At 48.7% G+C, this 14,304-nt stretch overlaps 6 protein-coding genes across 6 annotated transcripts; 1 reads left to right on the top strand and 5 right to left on the bottom strand.

Moving 5' to 3' along the window:
* Nucleotides 1-127: 127 nt before the first annotated feature.
* FSST1_007396 (NUDIX hydrolase domain-like protein) lies at nt 128-1,176 on the bottom strand (the record flags this gene model as incomplete). The annotated part of the gene is made up of 2 exons (XM_083224176.1): nt 128-1,085; nt 1,136-1,176. The coding sequence occupies 2 exons, from the start codon at nt 1,174-1,176 to the stop codon at nt 128-130; spliced, it is 999 nt and encodes a 332-aa protein (XP_083083357.1).
* Nucleotides 1,177-2,018: 842 nt separating this feature from the next.
* On the top strand, nt 2,019-2,612 carry FSST1_007395 (OPI10 family protein; the record flags this gene model as incomplete). Its single annotated transcript, XM_083224175.1, has 1 exon — nt 2,019-2,612. One exon carries the CDS (start codon nt 2,019-2,021, stop codon nt 2,610-2,612), a length of 594 nt encoding a protein of 197 aa, XP_083083356.1.
* Nucleotides 2,613-3,078: 466 nt separating this feature from the next.
* FSST1_007394 (uncharacterized protein) lies at nt 3,079-5,158 on the bottom strand (the record flags this gene model as incomplete). Its single annotated transcript, XM_083224174.1, has 2 exons — nt 3,079-5,090; nt 5,155-5,158. 2 exons carry the CDS (start codon nt 5,156-5,158, stop codon nt 3,079-3,081), a joined length of 2,016 nt encoding a protein of 671 aa, XP_083083355.1.
* Nucleotides 5,159-6,183: 1,025 nt separating this feature from the next.
* Nucleotides 6,184-7,074, bottom strand: FSST1_007393 (uncharacterized protein; the record flags this gene model as incomplete). The annotated part of the gene is made up of 1 exon (XM_083224173.1): nt 6,184-7,074. One exon carries the CDS (start codon nt 7,072-7,074, stop codon nt 6,184-6,186), a length of 891 nt encoding a protein of 296 aa, XP_083083354.1.
* Nucleotides 7,075-7,453: 379 nt separating this feature from the next.
* FSST1_007392 (uncharacterized protein) lies at nt 7,454-8,665 on the bottom strand (the record flags this gene model as incomplete). Its single annotated transcript, XM_083224171.1, has 4 exons — nt 7,454-7,713; nt 7,760-8,125; nt 8,178-8,539; nt 8,589-8,665. The coding sequence occupies 4 exons, from the start codon at nt 8,663-8,665 to the stop codon at nt 7,454-7,456; spliced, it is 1,065 nt and encodes a 354-aa protein (XP_083083353.1).
* Nucleotides 8,666-9,166: 501 nt separating this feature from the next.
* FSST1_007391 (Zn(II)2Cys6 transcription factor domain-containing protein) lies at nt 9,167-10,068 on the bottom strand (the record flags this gene model as incomplete). Its single annotated transcript, XM_083224170.1, has 3 exons — nt 9,167-9,659; nt 9,725-9,944; nt 10,020-10,068. The coding sequence occupies 3 exons, from the start codon at nt 10,066-10,068 to the stop codon at nt 9,167-9,169; spliced, it is 762 nt and encodes a 253-aa protein (XP_083083352.1).
* Between the last annotated feature and the right edge of the window lie 4,236 nt (nt 10,069-14,304).

Raw genomic sequence — 14,304 nt, 5'->3', positions numbered from 1 at the left:
AACGCCACCGCAGGCTCCTGCTTCCTCGCTAGCTTTAGGCTTTAGGTCATATCAATGATACCCGAACCAAAACCCGCCGCCTTGCCCCAACAAGTTTCAAAGTGCTTCAGTTTTACCGATTTCAGACTTATAGTGGACGCCAATTGCTCTGATGCGGTCCTGGGAATGGAATATTGCGGCGGATCCTCCGTTTGATCTGTTCGATCTCGGGCTCGTTTTCGTCAGTCAGAATACCGTGGCGAATGAAGAAATCAAGCGTGACGAGGGCGCAGTTGGGTTTAAAGCGTCCTGCAGCAAGATCCGCCTTGACCTGATCGACGTCGCACAGGTCGAATCTTTCAGCTTCGCCATCGCTTGGTTGGGGAATCACATCATTAGAGAGCTCAAGGTGATAGACCCATTGGCATTCAGGGTAAATAAAGTCACCTTCGCCAACCTGTCCCTCGTTTGTGATAAAGATGTATGTGACGTTGCCGACAAACTTGGCATTCTGGCGGACAATGCTGTCAGGAAGACTGGCCTCCTCGTCGGCCTCTCGGATCACACACTCGAAGGGGTCTTCTCCGGTCATTAAACCGCCCGCTACGGTATTGTCTAGCATGCCGGGGAACGTAGACTTGTTTTGAGCGCGCGTGGGTACCCAAATACGAATGCCATAAGGTGCAGTCTCATCTTTGACATAGGCGACCAGGTGAACACCGTAGCGCATGGTACCGATCAAGCCCATCGCTGCTCGCTCCATGCTGAATAAGAGCTCCCCGGTGCGCCCATAAACTGGCCAGAGCTCATTTCGCCAGCCACGGAGAAGGGGGAACGTTCCATTTTGGCGCCAATAATCAGCGAGGGCGGCGACACGGCGAGTACGCTCCTCTTCTGTAGGCTCCTGGAATAACATAATGGTTTTTTCTGCTTCGTCGCATGTCATTTTACCCCTGATATCCTCAGGCGTTTGGTGAAGCTCTTTGACAACGCGATCCAGGACGTAGCCGATGGGGTATGTGCCTTGACTGTCCTTCCACACCAGAGTGTACAGACCTTCTTTCATCTTCGTGAAAGCATCAGGGTCTGTCTCTGCGTACGGGAACCTTGATATATGAGTTACGTTTGTCCTAAGCACATGGGTTTGGACTCTTACATATCGACTTCGTCGATGAGATTGATGCTTGTTTTAGCCATTTTGATTGACAGGTTATGGTGTAGTATCTCTGGTAGGGTTTCTTGTCGATGATGATACAGAGCCTTCTGCGTGTAGTTTCTGGGGTTTATAATAGAATGAATGGTCAATGGTGAGGTAGGGTTGATCAATCTGCGGGTTTTTGTCGTATTGATCCTCCTCTGTAGTCCAAGTTGACTAGTAGAAAGCGTACCGGTTCTTGTCACACCGTATACCCTCTTGGGCCCGGTAGCTGCTGGTATGGATTGAAATTGTTTGCCTTGGTATTGTTGATAAATCCTTGTCAAGAGTGACATTTCCACTGTTAACATTCACCTCGAGTCAGGTCGTCGTGATCGCCCCACGTTTTCGGTGAACCTAAGCTAAGTAAGTGCGTCCCCAGGATCTGTTGCAACAAAGTAAGTGACGAGCCATTGTTTCGAGTATCAAATGTATGGCTGAAACAGATTGCCACTGTAGCCGTTACTCGTTCTACCACAACATCGCAGCGTTTATAGATATACCAAGTTTCTAACTGGTGATAGATGCGTAAATCCTCCTCCTCACATGGCCTACCCTATACACTATAAAGAAAATCTGTGATATGAGGTCACTGACAGTTGCTCATGTACCAGGGTGACGGTGGGTTGGGGTTGTTGGGGTCCCCTTCCACTTCCTTCTAGATTACCCTCGAAACGCCCACCAATCGTTTCACACCACCAATGAAAGAAACGACGAAGCTAACAAAGTCAACATCAACCATTGTTGAAAAGCTTACAACAACCACAATTCATAGTATCAAAGCAGATACCTTTCCCGTTCAAAATTGGATACTCCCAATATATATACAATAACCACATCCATCATGTCAGGTCCTCTATTCGGCATTGTCCCTGCGGGTCAGTCATTAATCACTGAACCTTCATCAACCCCCTCACCAACTTCACTACTCTATGCTCTTCCGACCTCAAAACCATTTTCTCACATCGTTGTCTTCATGCTGCCTGGAATTACACTACCGCCAAACACCGCTGCAGCAATCTACCTCGCTACAACCGCCGATGTCACCCTTGCTGCTCAAACAGGTGGCACCCCTAATTTCCGCTTCCTCGGCGGCATTGGCCCAGGAAAAGAGAGTGCCATGTTCAAGGTCAGCGGTGGGGGCGAGGCTAGTGATCTAGTGATTGGAGTGTCTATTGAGTCAGAGGAATCTGTCGGCCAGCGAATGCAGGAACTTGCTGCCAGCAAAGCCAACAACTCATCGAGCGGCCAACCGAGCACTGCCATTTTGGCACAACGTATCATTCAAAACGCTTTCAACTTTCTATCAAGCTTCAGTGGCACTGCGGGACCCGGCGGCGTTGAGGTCGTACCTCTCAAGGCATTCGAGAACTGGTGGCGCAAGTTCGAGTCAAGAGTTCGAACAGATCCCAGTTTTCTCGAGAAGCAAACAGAATAGTCTAAGCCCAGACCGCAATGGGCGAGCTGTTGTATATCGGAAAAGAGACTACGGTGATTTGAAATTGCGTATTCGAGCGATCTGCGCAAAGGGCTTAATGTACAGCAGGGCAGGTATAGGAGATCAGGCCTTGAAACCACAGTTTATATGGGCGTATTGTTTGAAGCAACTGCGAAGAATCAACAATGATTATAGGTACATATTTATACAAACAATTATCAACAATTTCTAGCGGACCCCTGAGCATAGATGGTGATATAAACTCGGAAAAGCACCCTGCCTATCTTGTGGATATCAATACCAGAAACTTTCACAACGCCTATCAGATGATTCGTGGTATATGCGTTCTTTTGAACGCCATAATAGTGATGCTCCACCAGCTTCCCCAAGTCCCCAAACGCCAGAATAATGACAAGAAAAAACCCACCGCGTACACAACTTTTGCATGAAACCATCTCCAACAAAACTATTCATCTTCCTGCAGGGCCGTCATGAAAGGGCTCTTGGCACGCGTTGGGCTACCATTGCGACTCTTTCGACCGGCACTCAACAAGGAGGGTGACAAGCGCTCTCGACTCTCGGTTCGCACTACAAGGCCAGCACGATCCATTGCTGAAGGTGGACGAGTGAGTTCGTCCGCTCGGCCTGCAAAGACACTAGGCGTTGCCAGACCTGATGTTCGCCCCTTTCTAGACCCATTACTGCTGCTGTCCGAAGGGTCGTTGTCATCAGAGTCGACATCACCTAGCTCAAAATCGGAATAGTCACCCTCCTCCATCACTCTCTCATACGATGGACCAGAGCGACGGCCGAAGATCTTGCTGACCAGAGAGGAGCCGCGCCCTTGCTTTCCAGAGCGCTTGCGTCGCTTCACCATGCTGAATATCTTCCGTCTTCGCTCAGGCTTGCGGAGGAGATAAGCAGCGAGCAGCAATATGATGATAAAGGCAACAACACCGCCAGTGGACTTTCCAGGCTTCTTGAGGATGTCTTCGAAGTCATCATCGTCATCATCATCTCCGGTATGAGGAGCAATTGGCGAAGAACCAGCGTGTTGGAAGTCTTCCGCGATTCCCTTTTCCACATTACTTCCAAAACCAACAGGTAGCTCAGAGCTCGAGGGAGGAACTTGCCCAGCGGCGTAGAGGACCATTTTACCCAAAGTCCAGCTCAATTCGACACCGTCAATTGTATCCACAGGCTTGAAGGGGTCATTGAACGGCTTCTCTCCATCATCCTTGACTGTGTCGTTAGCTGCCCCGCCTTCAAGCCCAACTCGAGGAATGCCAATGCCGTCGTAGAGCATGTTGATGAGCCATGACGCCTTGAAACAGGCCAATCGTGCCTCCTCTGCCTTTTTCTCAGGCGACTTCTTGCGCTTATCCAAATCGCCCTTGATATCCGACCAATCTCGACTGCAGTATTCCATGACATTGTTCTGATATGTTGCCAAATCGTACACCTTTTGTTTCTTCCCAAATACACCGTGTGTTGTATGCCAGTATTCGGACACTCCGACGAAGTGATTGATATCGAAGTCGATGCCAGGCACATGCTGGCCGTTGACAAGACATGGCTGATCTTCACAGGGTTTATCCTTACCCAAAAGAGGATACGTCACAGTTAAGCACTCGTCAAACTTTCCAGTGCCAACCAGAACCGTCTTGTCTGAGGTCCCTTCAACAAGCTCGCCTTCAGGGGTAGTTCGCAAGCCGGCCGGCATACAAGGATCAGGAAGCTCATGGGTAGCATCGGTGTTATAGTGCTCCTGCAGACGCTCAACGTAGCGACTGCGAGCTTGGTTGGCTCCAAACCCGAGCCAGGTTGCAGTGAAGACTTTGTATTCGGCGGGGGATCCATCGAGGGTTCGCATGCGCACCAACTTCAGGTCATTGGCATGTTTTGCGGATTCGGTTGCATTAGGGGCAAAGGCAATCTGCGCAGATGCGCCGCCCATGTCCAAGAAGCCATATGTGTGGTGGTTTTTACCATGGTCGTGCTCCTCAGGATGATCGAACCCACCGAGCAGGTAATTTGCCGCAATCCAGCCGTACAGACCCTCGGTTTCTCCAGAAATAACCTGAATATGAGCATCGCAATCAGGAAGGATGAATTTCGTGTTCGACTGCAAGTAAGAGCACATCGACTTGAGAAGCGCTGTCTGTTGGGGCTTTGGTAGCAGGCGCATACCAGCCGTTGCCATAAGGTATACGGGTGTCTCGGATATTTTGCTATCAGGAACTTCATCGAGGGCGATTTCGATCAGTTGTTTTAGATGGTCGGGTCCGATTTGCGACGGGTTTTCGGCAAAGCTCGACACTCCGGGATGGATCTTCTTGTTTTCCTTGAGCTTGATCTTGGGGAGAGCCTTGAGCTCAGCGGCGGATGCATCTTTGGAGGCTTTGGCATGGTTCTTCCACTTGTAGATGTAGACTCGGGTTCCAGAAGAACCGGCGTCAAGAATAACGCCGTATTGCGCTATGCAGAATACACCATCAGTCAACAGTATAGCGATCAGAAGACGAATACCGACATGATTTACCCATTAGGGCTGACGATTAATCGGGAGGGAATGGTGAATTGCGACGAGCGCAGCGGTAGCCGGAATTGTTGGAGTGAATCAGGTGCGTTGCAAGGATATCTCTCGCTGAAGTGGGAAACCTCGATGTAGCGTATGGCGATCAAGGTTAAAATGTTGCGATAACGGGGTGATTGGAACTGTATATTGGAGTCTCGATGATAACGACGGTTTCGCAGAAGCGGATCGAATTCGACTAACTGGAGGCCAGCCTTGAGAAGGAAGGGACTGTCGGTAAGATTCAGCAGGTGAAGCGAATGTCGAGCATCATCCGGATGCGAAAGCGAGTGAATATTAATTGAATGCTTGAAGCTGAAAACAAGTCGTAAAAGAAGTAGGTTCCAAGGTCACTGATGACAAGGTCGAAGAGGCCAAAAGAAGGTTAGCGAGAATGAATACGAACAAGGATTCAATGATAACACGAGCTAGGAAGTGGATTGGATGTCAAATGGATGATTATTGCGCGCGGCGCGGTAGGACAGTTGATACATATGATAAGGGAGTCGATAAGACAATACCAGGAATCGAAAAGATGCATGCAGGGGATGAGAATAAAAACAATAGTGGCCAATTGGTCTAACTAAATTCTGTTGCTCAAACAACCCCATCTCATGCAAAGTGGCGTCAACAAAGTGCATACGCGGCCCTACAAGGACTGAAAGTTAAGAGACATACCTTAGTAAATGTCCATGATCCCTTTAAAGCATCACGTGAGTGCTAGGCCTGATCTATCCTTAAGATACCTAGTCTATCTAGGCATGATACAAACATGATCATGAAAAGAATAACCGATGGCTACTACTCTCACAGGAAGGGAAGCTCACATGTTATTTTTACTATGATCACTAGATTAAGCTAAAATTTCTTGCAAAAAATCAATTTTTATTCATCAAACAAACTCCTGAAATAAGACAAACTACCTTAGTACTTACAATCACACAGCCATCTTCCTGACATAAGAAACATTCCACATCTACCCTTTCATGGTCCTTTCTAGTCGATCAATCCATTTCCAGCATCGTAGTTCGATCGGAGCTTAGGGTAGATACTCTCATATACATGAATGCGCTGCTGCATCCAAATCATGACCGTGTAAAGTCCTTGAAGCATCTGGGGTAACGAATCATGGTCATTGGGAATAGGACTTCGGTCCTCCCAGCCATGAGCTTGGCGGAAGTACATGTTTGCGGCGATTTTTGCCTGCTCGATACGAAGTTCCAGATTCATGATGGTTTTCTCCAGCTCCTCTCTCTCCTCTCTGCCCAAATAGGGGGTTTCGCAGAGCTGCTGGACCCTCTCATCCCGAACACCAGGGACTGGGCGCATGCCATCTGTGCTGTCGACCCTTGGTTGGCCTCTCAAGATTTTGTCGCTTTCTGGAGGTTTCGTCTGTGTGCCACAGTGACACAGTTCCCAAGATGTACTGTCATCGCCGTTAGAGCGAGTTCCGGTGTTAGTGTTTGCGGGGTGAGACCCCAAAGACTCATGCCGCTGACCGAGTCTACTGCGCTGGACTGGCTGTCGAGAAGATGGCTGCTGATTCTCATATGCAGAACCATTGGTGTTTGACAACGGATGCTGCTGGAGTGCAGTGAAGGGAGCTGAGATAACAGGCTTACCTTGATCCTCGCTAGTTGCTTCTCTGGCCTGGAACACCGTCCGTAGATCTGAACCTTTGTGCAACCCCATCTTTCTCAGTGCTCTCTGTTTCCGCATACTTAGTCTGTCCTTGATGAGCGCGAAGACTGGAGTAGGCTTGTCGGCGGGCCAAACAAATGACTTTGAAAACCTACTGTTAAATAGCGATAATGACGATGATGGTGACGCTGTACCCAGTACCAGCTGGGTTTGCGGTCCAGACCTGTCGTTAGAAGTGCGTTGCATGTTGAATTTTTGTAGAGGGTGTAAAACGGGTATGTGCCTACTGACATCGATGGTGATGAAAAATATTAAAATCCTCCAACTCTAGATACATTCGCGATTTAAATCCCCCACTACTGTAGAGGGGGTGTGAAGGCTTCAAGAGGAACATGTGCTGTGTTCTTGGTACATGTTTCTTTGAATAGTTGTAGGTTTGCTTGGGAGTGAACAAAGCAAGTGTGATATAAGCTCAACCCATTGTTAAAAGGTGTGTTCGCCTTGTTAACGATAACGACTTTGACATCTTTCATAGCGCTTCGGGAAATCGTTGTCGATTATCAAAGATATGCCACAATTTTGTTCAAGAAAACACGGCTTGGTCAACCATCTCTACTACGCCCCCTCATAAATGTCTTGTAGGAACATCCAGTGTTGGGTTGTTGTTCGCCTGACTAACTTTGATACCAGACGTCAAACCGACACCCGCTAAGCCGCCGCGATGATGGATGAAACCCGGGGCGAAATTGCTGGGTGATTGCCTCGATCTACCGAACCCGGTCATAGACGTTCCTGTCAGAGTCGGCAAGCCTGTGCTTTGATGAACTGTCGATCCACCCATGGTTGGTCGGCGAAGCCCACCAATAGGCACTCCAGAGATGTCGCCTTTCTTATATCAGCACTCAATTAGTCAAACTAGCAAGAAACTCACGATGAGATGACCCTCCAAGCCGTGACCACTGGTTTCCTTCAGTTGTTATGTTGTGATAGTCTCGCGAGGCACCGTTGTTCATCCCAGAGACGTTAACCCGGTGGCTTTGCCCAAAAACCGGTGCACGATTGTTCTCAATATTGCCTTGTGCCGTCATGTTGCCACTATAGCCCGGGTCAAGCTGTGCTGCCTGCAACGTATGGTCAACAGCATCGGATGCTGCCCTTTGAATTTGACCAAGTTCGGCTCTCCTCTTGACTTTGTCATATAATTCTTGTAATTGTAGAACTTTGCGGCTCTTTTCTTTGTATGCTTGGGATATCTCCTCGTGCTTCCGCCTCAAGCTCTCCTGCTCTGCCGCTAGACCTGTTGCCTTGTCAACAGACGCACTACGAATTGTGCAGAAAAGAGCACCAACCTGACATCTTGTGATGAAGACCTTCAATCTCCGTATTTGCGTCACTCACAGTCTTTTCAAGACGAATGCCGAGGCTCGAATATTTCTCGGTGAGTGTTCTGTATAGATGCTGTTGGTAACAAATATTCTGAGTGGTTTGATAGGCCCAGAAGCTGAGGGCACGACCGGCACACTCCATGATGACATTGGGACTTAGACCACTTAGAACGCTGGTCTTGTAATCTTCACTTGGATTCAGGTTCGTGATGACGGCATCATCGGGCTTTGTAAGTTGTGATTCGCAGGCAGGGCACGTATTACGGCGCTCGGCATCTTGGCCAGTAATACCGAGTCGTTGGGCGCATTCCACACAGAATATATGACTAGTGATATAATGTTAGAGAGTTTCTGATTGATGACAGATACGCGTACCTGCATGTTGTCACCAGGGCACGGTCGCTGAGTTCCCGCCGGCACTTGAGATTATTACAAGTAAGGGCGTGTTCCATTCTCAACGTAGCGAAGGTGTTGATGCGTCTGGAAGTCGTGAGTGATGCTTTTTGATCAAGAAGCCGAGAGGTTGAAGGTGGAGGGGGAAAAAGAGAAACCTCACTGAGAGAAACGACCTGCTGGTGATGTATGCATGGAAGTAGCATCATGGCCGTGCCTTCCAGATTTGGACGGCCGGTTTTTGCATTTGTCACCTTTTCACAACCACAAAAGTGAAGCAGAAAAGCCAATAAAAAGGCATTCAAGTATAGAAGGCAGAAATTTGTATAGATATGTACTTGAATAAGTAGTAGGTATTTGGAAATGCATGCTGCAGAAAGTAAATGGTCGTGGCCTCATATGATTGTCGTAAGCTGTGATCCGGCTAAGAGAACGACCTGCGTCCCCAGGGTGCATAATGCCCCTCTATGGCCCATCAGGCTTTGGGAATCGCATGTAAAATAAAAGTACAGCGCGTAATGCTCATTTTTCGTCATCTCATCCACCTCATATCATACCTATCATCTCATCTCCAGTGAACCGTACAGGCCACGTGGATCGTCATACATTGAGTGTGGCGCTGGAGTCATCATATCATGCCCGTACGATGAACCCTCCATCATTGGAGGTACAGTTGATACTGAGCTCCATTGTCTCGACCCAAAGTCCCACCAGGTTTGTTGTGTGAGGTAGTTTGTTTCCTCACTGGCTGCTCGTTGCTCTCCTGGGACCTCAAACTCGAGCTCACCGATGAGTGAGTCGAGGTCAGCTTCTAGGGATGTCTGCAGTTCCAGTAGGGAGTCGGAGCCCATCATAGGTGTGCCGCTCTTAGGGAATGACGATTCGAGAGGTGGCGAGGGAAGAGGGTCGCTGAAAGAACATTGCGATTGAGCCAAGAGGTTGATCAGCTCCTGCTTGTCCAGGGAGCGAAGTGCAGAAACGTCATGATTTGGGTACAGCCGCCGAAGTACCGAGCGGCACTCTTCGAGAGATTGGGCCAAGCTATCCAGAGCTCTGGAAAGAACAAGGTTAGCCAACTGCCGTCGAGATCCACGTAGATGAATTGACATATCACTTACTTTCTAGATGGGATCATTCTTTGACGGTGTTTATCGTAGGAGCAATTCTTTGGTGCTCGGCTTGTGATGCATTGGCCACATGGTAGCTTGCCATCGCATCGGATCTTTCTTCGTTTACACTCGGTACAAGCATGGGGAGTTGTTATGCGCCGTGTGCCCGCAACCCTGGGCCTTGCATTGCTGGAAGCAGCTGGCTGCTTTTTGGGAATAATTCCCTGGACTGCAACAAGCAGATAATGTTAGAGGCAAAATGCAATTATCGTGAGGCGAAACTCTTGAGTTGACGACGACTTACAAGTGTGAAAGGAGCCGCCAGAGGCAACCTTGGTGCTTGAAGGAGACATGATTATGGATAGATTGACAAGGAGTGGTCTGCGCTAGTCGGGAAGATAATCCTCTTGTGTTCTGCTGTGCAAGCCACGAAATGTAAAGGGCCCCCAACTGAGATGTGTATAAGGCTTGACGACATATTTAAGTACTGGCAGTCTTGACCAAGTAGACGTGCCAAGTTATAGTAGCGGCGACGATGTCACGTCGATTCGTTTTCATTCCCTATAGTCACTCGCAGCCAAGGCGCCACCCCCTGACCCCGGTCTTCACTCAGAAGTGCAGTTGAGAACAATGCGGAGAAGAAGACGGACGCTACGAATGAATCGTGGGGAACAGGAGAAAGGATTCGTGATTCGTGGGATGAATTATATCCTTGCAGGAACCCATGAAGGGGAAGATCCAGAGCGTATGGGGTAGCGTCACATAGCACACACACACACACGACATGGACCAAGGACTAAGGACTGTGGACCATGGGAACGTGTTCTCGCTCGGAGAAGAGGGGGCGGTTATGGATGGTAGTGGGTGGCTATGTTAGGTGAAAGTGAAATTAAGGCAGGTTAAACTCAGGGTCCTTGAATCTTGGTGTCGAAGACTCTCACTTTTCGGGCATGGCGACCCATTGGGAAACTCTTGCAGAGAATATTGCTTGACAAGGGACGTGATCTGCTTAGCCACCTCTACGACAGATCAATTTCTGCGAGTCATTTCGTCTGCGGTACCCGAGGCTAGTTACATAGAGAGAAAGACAGACCGAACCGGTCAATGCCTTTGTGGATATTCTACAGCCGGTCCCGGGCAGAACGTACGTTGAAGGTAATTTAGAAGTGAGGCGATGATTAGATGATGCTTCATTAAACATGTCAAGTTGCGAGTATCAGATTCGAGTCGAGACTGGGCTAGTGAAGCATCCGCCGTCATCCTCTCATATCCGGATCCAACGTAACCTGGTCCATAGCGGAGGGCATATTAGCTTTGGCGGCCCGAAGCAATCACGGCAGTCGAATGATGGGTGGATGGATGGATGAATGAACGAAGCAAAGGCGGGGAGGGCCTGGATGGATCTTTGAAGAACCTCGGCGTGCGGTTGCTCCCTTATTTCCGAAGGTACAGCATCGTCATTTGTCTTTGTTCAACACCATCAGTGATTGGGGCTCGATGCGGTGGCTCAAGGGGCAACCAAGGCTCACCAGACGGAAAAGATCAAAGGGTTAGTAGACAACCTCTCTATGTAGTGACTAGAGACAGAAGCGGTCTAGCCTTTCACTATATTGTGTCGTGTTGCATTCACAATGTGCATTAGACTGCATCTTCACTGCATTCGAGCCGCCGATGTTCGTCCTATCACGTTCAACCCTTGCCCGAAACCCCTGTCGATTTGCATTTATCCAGGAACCACATCTCAAGCTTCCTTTTTTGGACTTGGCAACTTTTATGGTTAAGTTGGCATTTGTCCAAGCAGGTACTGTACCTGATAGCCGAGTTGCCACTTGTTGAGATATTGTGCTGATCCAGACCAGACTGTGGGAAAGAGGCGTTTATGTATGTACTATATGTTGGTTGAGAAGCGAGATATGGTATCCAGTATATTGGCCGTATAAGAGATCTATCTCTCCTTTGACAAGATAGTCTACAGTACTGTACCTTTAGACTCGACTCAAAATCAAGTCTTTCAAACCACCACCAGTCATTTAATTCCGCCTTTTATTATTCAGTGGTTTTATTTTCCGTCAAGCGCTAAGACTATATCATATCATGCAGGTATTCATCCGATGTTACCATTCGCCTCCTCATTGATTTTAGTATTTCCTTGGTAATTAACCATTCATAGCCTTGTCTAGGTTGTCTTTGTATTTTACTTCTCTTTTTCTTTTTTCCCGCCCTCAACCGTCATCACCTGCCCGCGCAAAACATCCGTACACACATTAAACCAAACCACCAACACATGTCGCATCTCTCGCTCACATGCTTCCAATTACGAGGATGACAACCTCTGGGTACCTCGACCAAATCGAGTCTCGCATCGTGCGTGTGATCCATTAATCGACCCATCGGGGACTTTTTACATACCACTCACAGCACATCGCAGCACAGCACAAGTAAAGAACTCTGGCTAAGTCAAGGATTTAGGATTCTCGGCCCGTACCATGCCATGACATGAATTACCTCTAGGATCTGCACCCCGGGTTTTCTCTCTTTGTTACTGTTTCGGCCCCTGGTTACCGACTAGGGAAGGTGGCCGGCTGGATAATAGGCCGGCCTACTGGCTATCTGTCTCCTCTTGGGTTGAGTATCCAGTACTGTTGCATTGGTCCAGTCTCTTTGTCGAGACTCCACAGGTTATACCTTGTGGCCCCATCGCCAAGATTCGTCCACTTCATAACTGACCCGGTATAATTCACCGACCTTGTTTTCCACGTGAGCTCTCTATCGGAACACTTGGACAACCATCACCACTGTCTTCTTGCCTGCCCGCTGCTCGGCCTCGCGCCGATATGAGGCTAAGACCCCGGCCAGATGGGTCTGGTCGCAAAGAGCCATTCGAATAACCTCATGGCATTGATTGAATCCGATGCATGCACAGCGCAACGCAGAACTCTCCGCTCCGGACTTCGAAGCGCCACCCGAGCGGCCGTTGTCTCGCCTGCGTCGTCTTTTTCCCCAATATTCTATCCTCTGTAGAGCGGTCGATCGGCACGTAGACCCGTGGTCACTCGCTGGCAAACTGGACCATCTCGACCGGATTCAACATCGGACATTGTCTATAACAAGAATAAGCTCAACTCCAAAGCTACCCAAGCCATCCATCAGCCGCCCAACACCCTATTGATATTGCTCGCCTCTTCTGCTGACAGTGTACATGAATATTGACGCCCATGATGAGCGAGGCTGAGGATATTCAGACTCGGTGACCGGCTAGTCATCGTGAATTACATACCAGAGCAGGATTTTTAACCCTTCATGCTCGGAGAACATCTCGGAAATCTCGGGCACGCCAGCCAGATCAAGCGTCTTAGTCTTGTACACAGAACCTGGTTCTAATCGCTCATAGGCACGAAAGCGACAGCCTGCCACGGTCCTTTTGCGTGTCTGTCGATCATATCGCTGTTTCTAAAATGCTTTAGCAACCCCTGTAATCTCCCAACCCCGGCTTGGAATAGTATAGTGGCAGCTCTGTTATACTACCCCATACTATATGTAACTTGATCTGATAAAGGGCCAAGGATGGGCTTTGAGCTTAGGCTTAGGCACCTATGTAACGACGGCCTAATGGCGTAGTGACAGCACCCCTCAGATTCGGCATTCAAGCGAGTCCAACCTTGAATGGCACTCGTTTAGACTGGTAACCGCCATCTTTCGGTGCCAAAGCGTATGAGTGAACGTGCTATGTTGTAGAGCCGGTCAAAATTCATGCCGAAACTTTCGTCCGGGTTCGCTTAATATCGCACTATCCATGTCTGTGATCGGAGTATATCAAGTCCACAACTTGGCAGAGCCCATCATGCTACTCTGTACCTACCTATCTGTACCTATACAGCTCTTGGGCTATAGCCCATCAAAGCTATGATTGTCAAGTTTGTTGCTCTCAATATGCACAAAAGATCGGTTGCTTGGAGCCAACGTTGCAATTGGCCATAACCTTATAGCAATACTTTGGTAGACCTGCCATGCCGAGACTCATGTAGCGATAGGGGTCCTGTCAAGTGTTTTGGTAGTACTGTGATCCTGCCCTGGTAAAACTCTGATGAATTGTATACTTAGTACAACAGTAGACGATACTTCCCTGTTGGAGTCTTGGCCTTCGTATGTTATTCATCGCTGACACAGAAGGCAAAGCAGAATGCTGGTCTCGACAACCTAGCAGTTGCAGTATGGACTGTGGCGACAACCAGAAAGTAAACAACACCACCAGACTGTCTAAAAACAAACGTCGTATTGCCGTAAAGCGGTGAGTGGTAAAAAGTTCCGTGATCCGTCTCCGATGTGACTGTTGATCAACTTGAAACGTCGTAGTACTCTTGCCGCTAAACGTTTCTCAGGGCCCGACACAACTCTCTTCTATTCCATCTTTGTTGATGCTCCCACTTTTCCTTCGCATGAGACGAGCAATGATAGGATATCTCCATAGCCCTATGACTTCGAAGAGACATTGTGATTTGACAGTTGCGGGCAGATCCCCTGAGTTCCGGTCAAGTTCAGAGGCATGCATGGCGTGAGCCACGGTTCGCCGACAAACGCCCATCGACTCA

The sequence above is a fragment of the Fusarium sambucinum genome, chromosome II (genome assembly GCF_050947815.1).
Source record: "Fusarium sambucinum isolate potato_lamoka chromosome II, whole genome shotgun sequence".
Classification (NCBI taxonomy): domain Eukaryota; kingdom Fungi; phylum Ascomycota; class Sordariomycetes; order Hypocreales; family Nectriaceae; genus Fusarium; species Fusarium sambucinum.
Note: the sequence above shows the minus strand (reverse complement) of the source record. Positions and strands in the feature narration are given on the sequence as shown.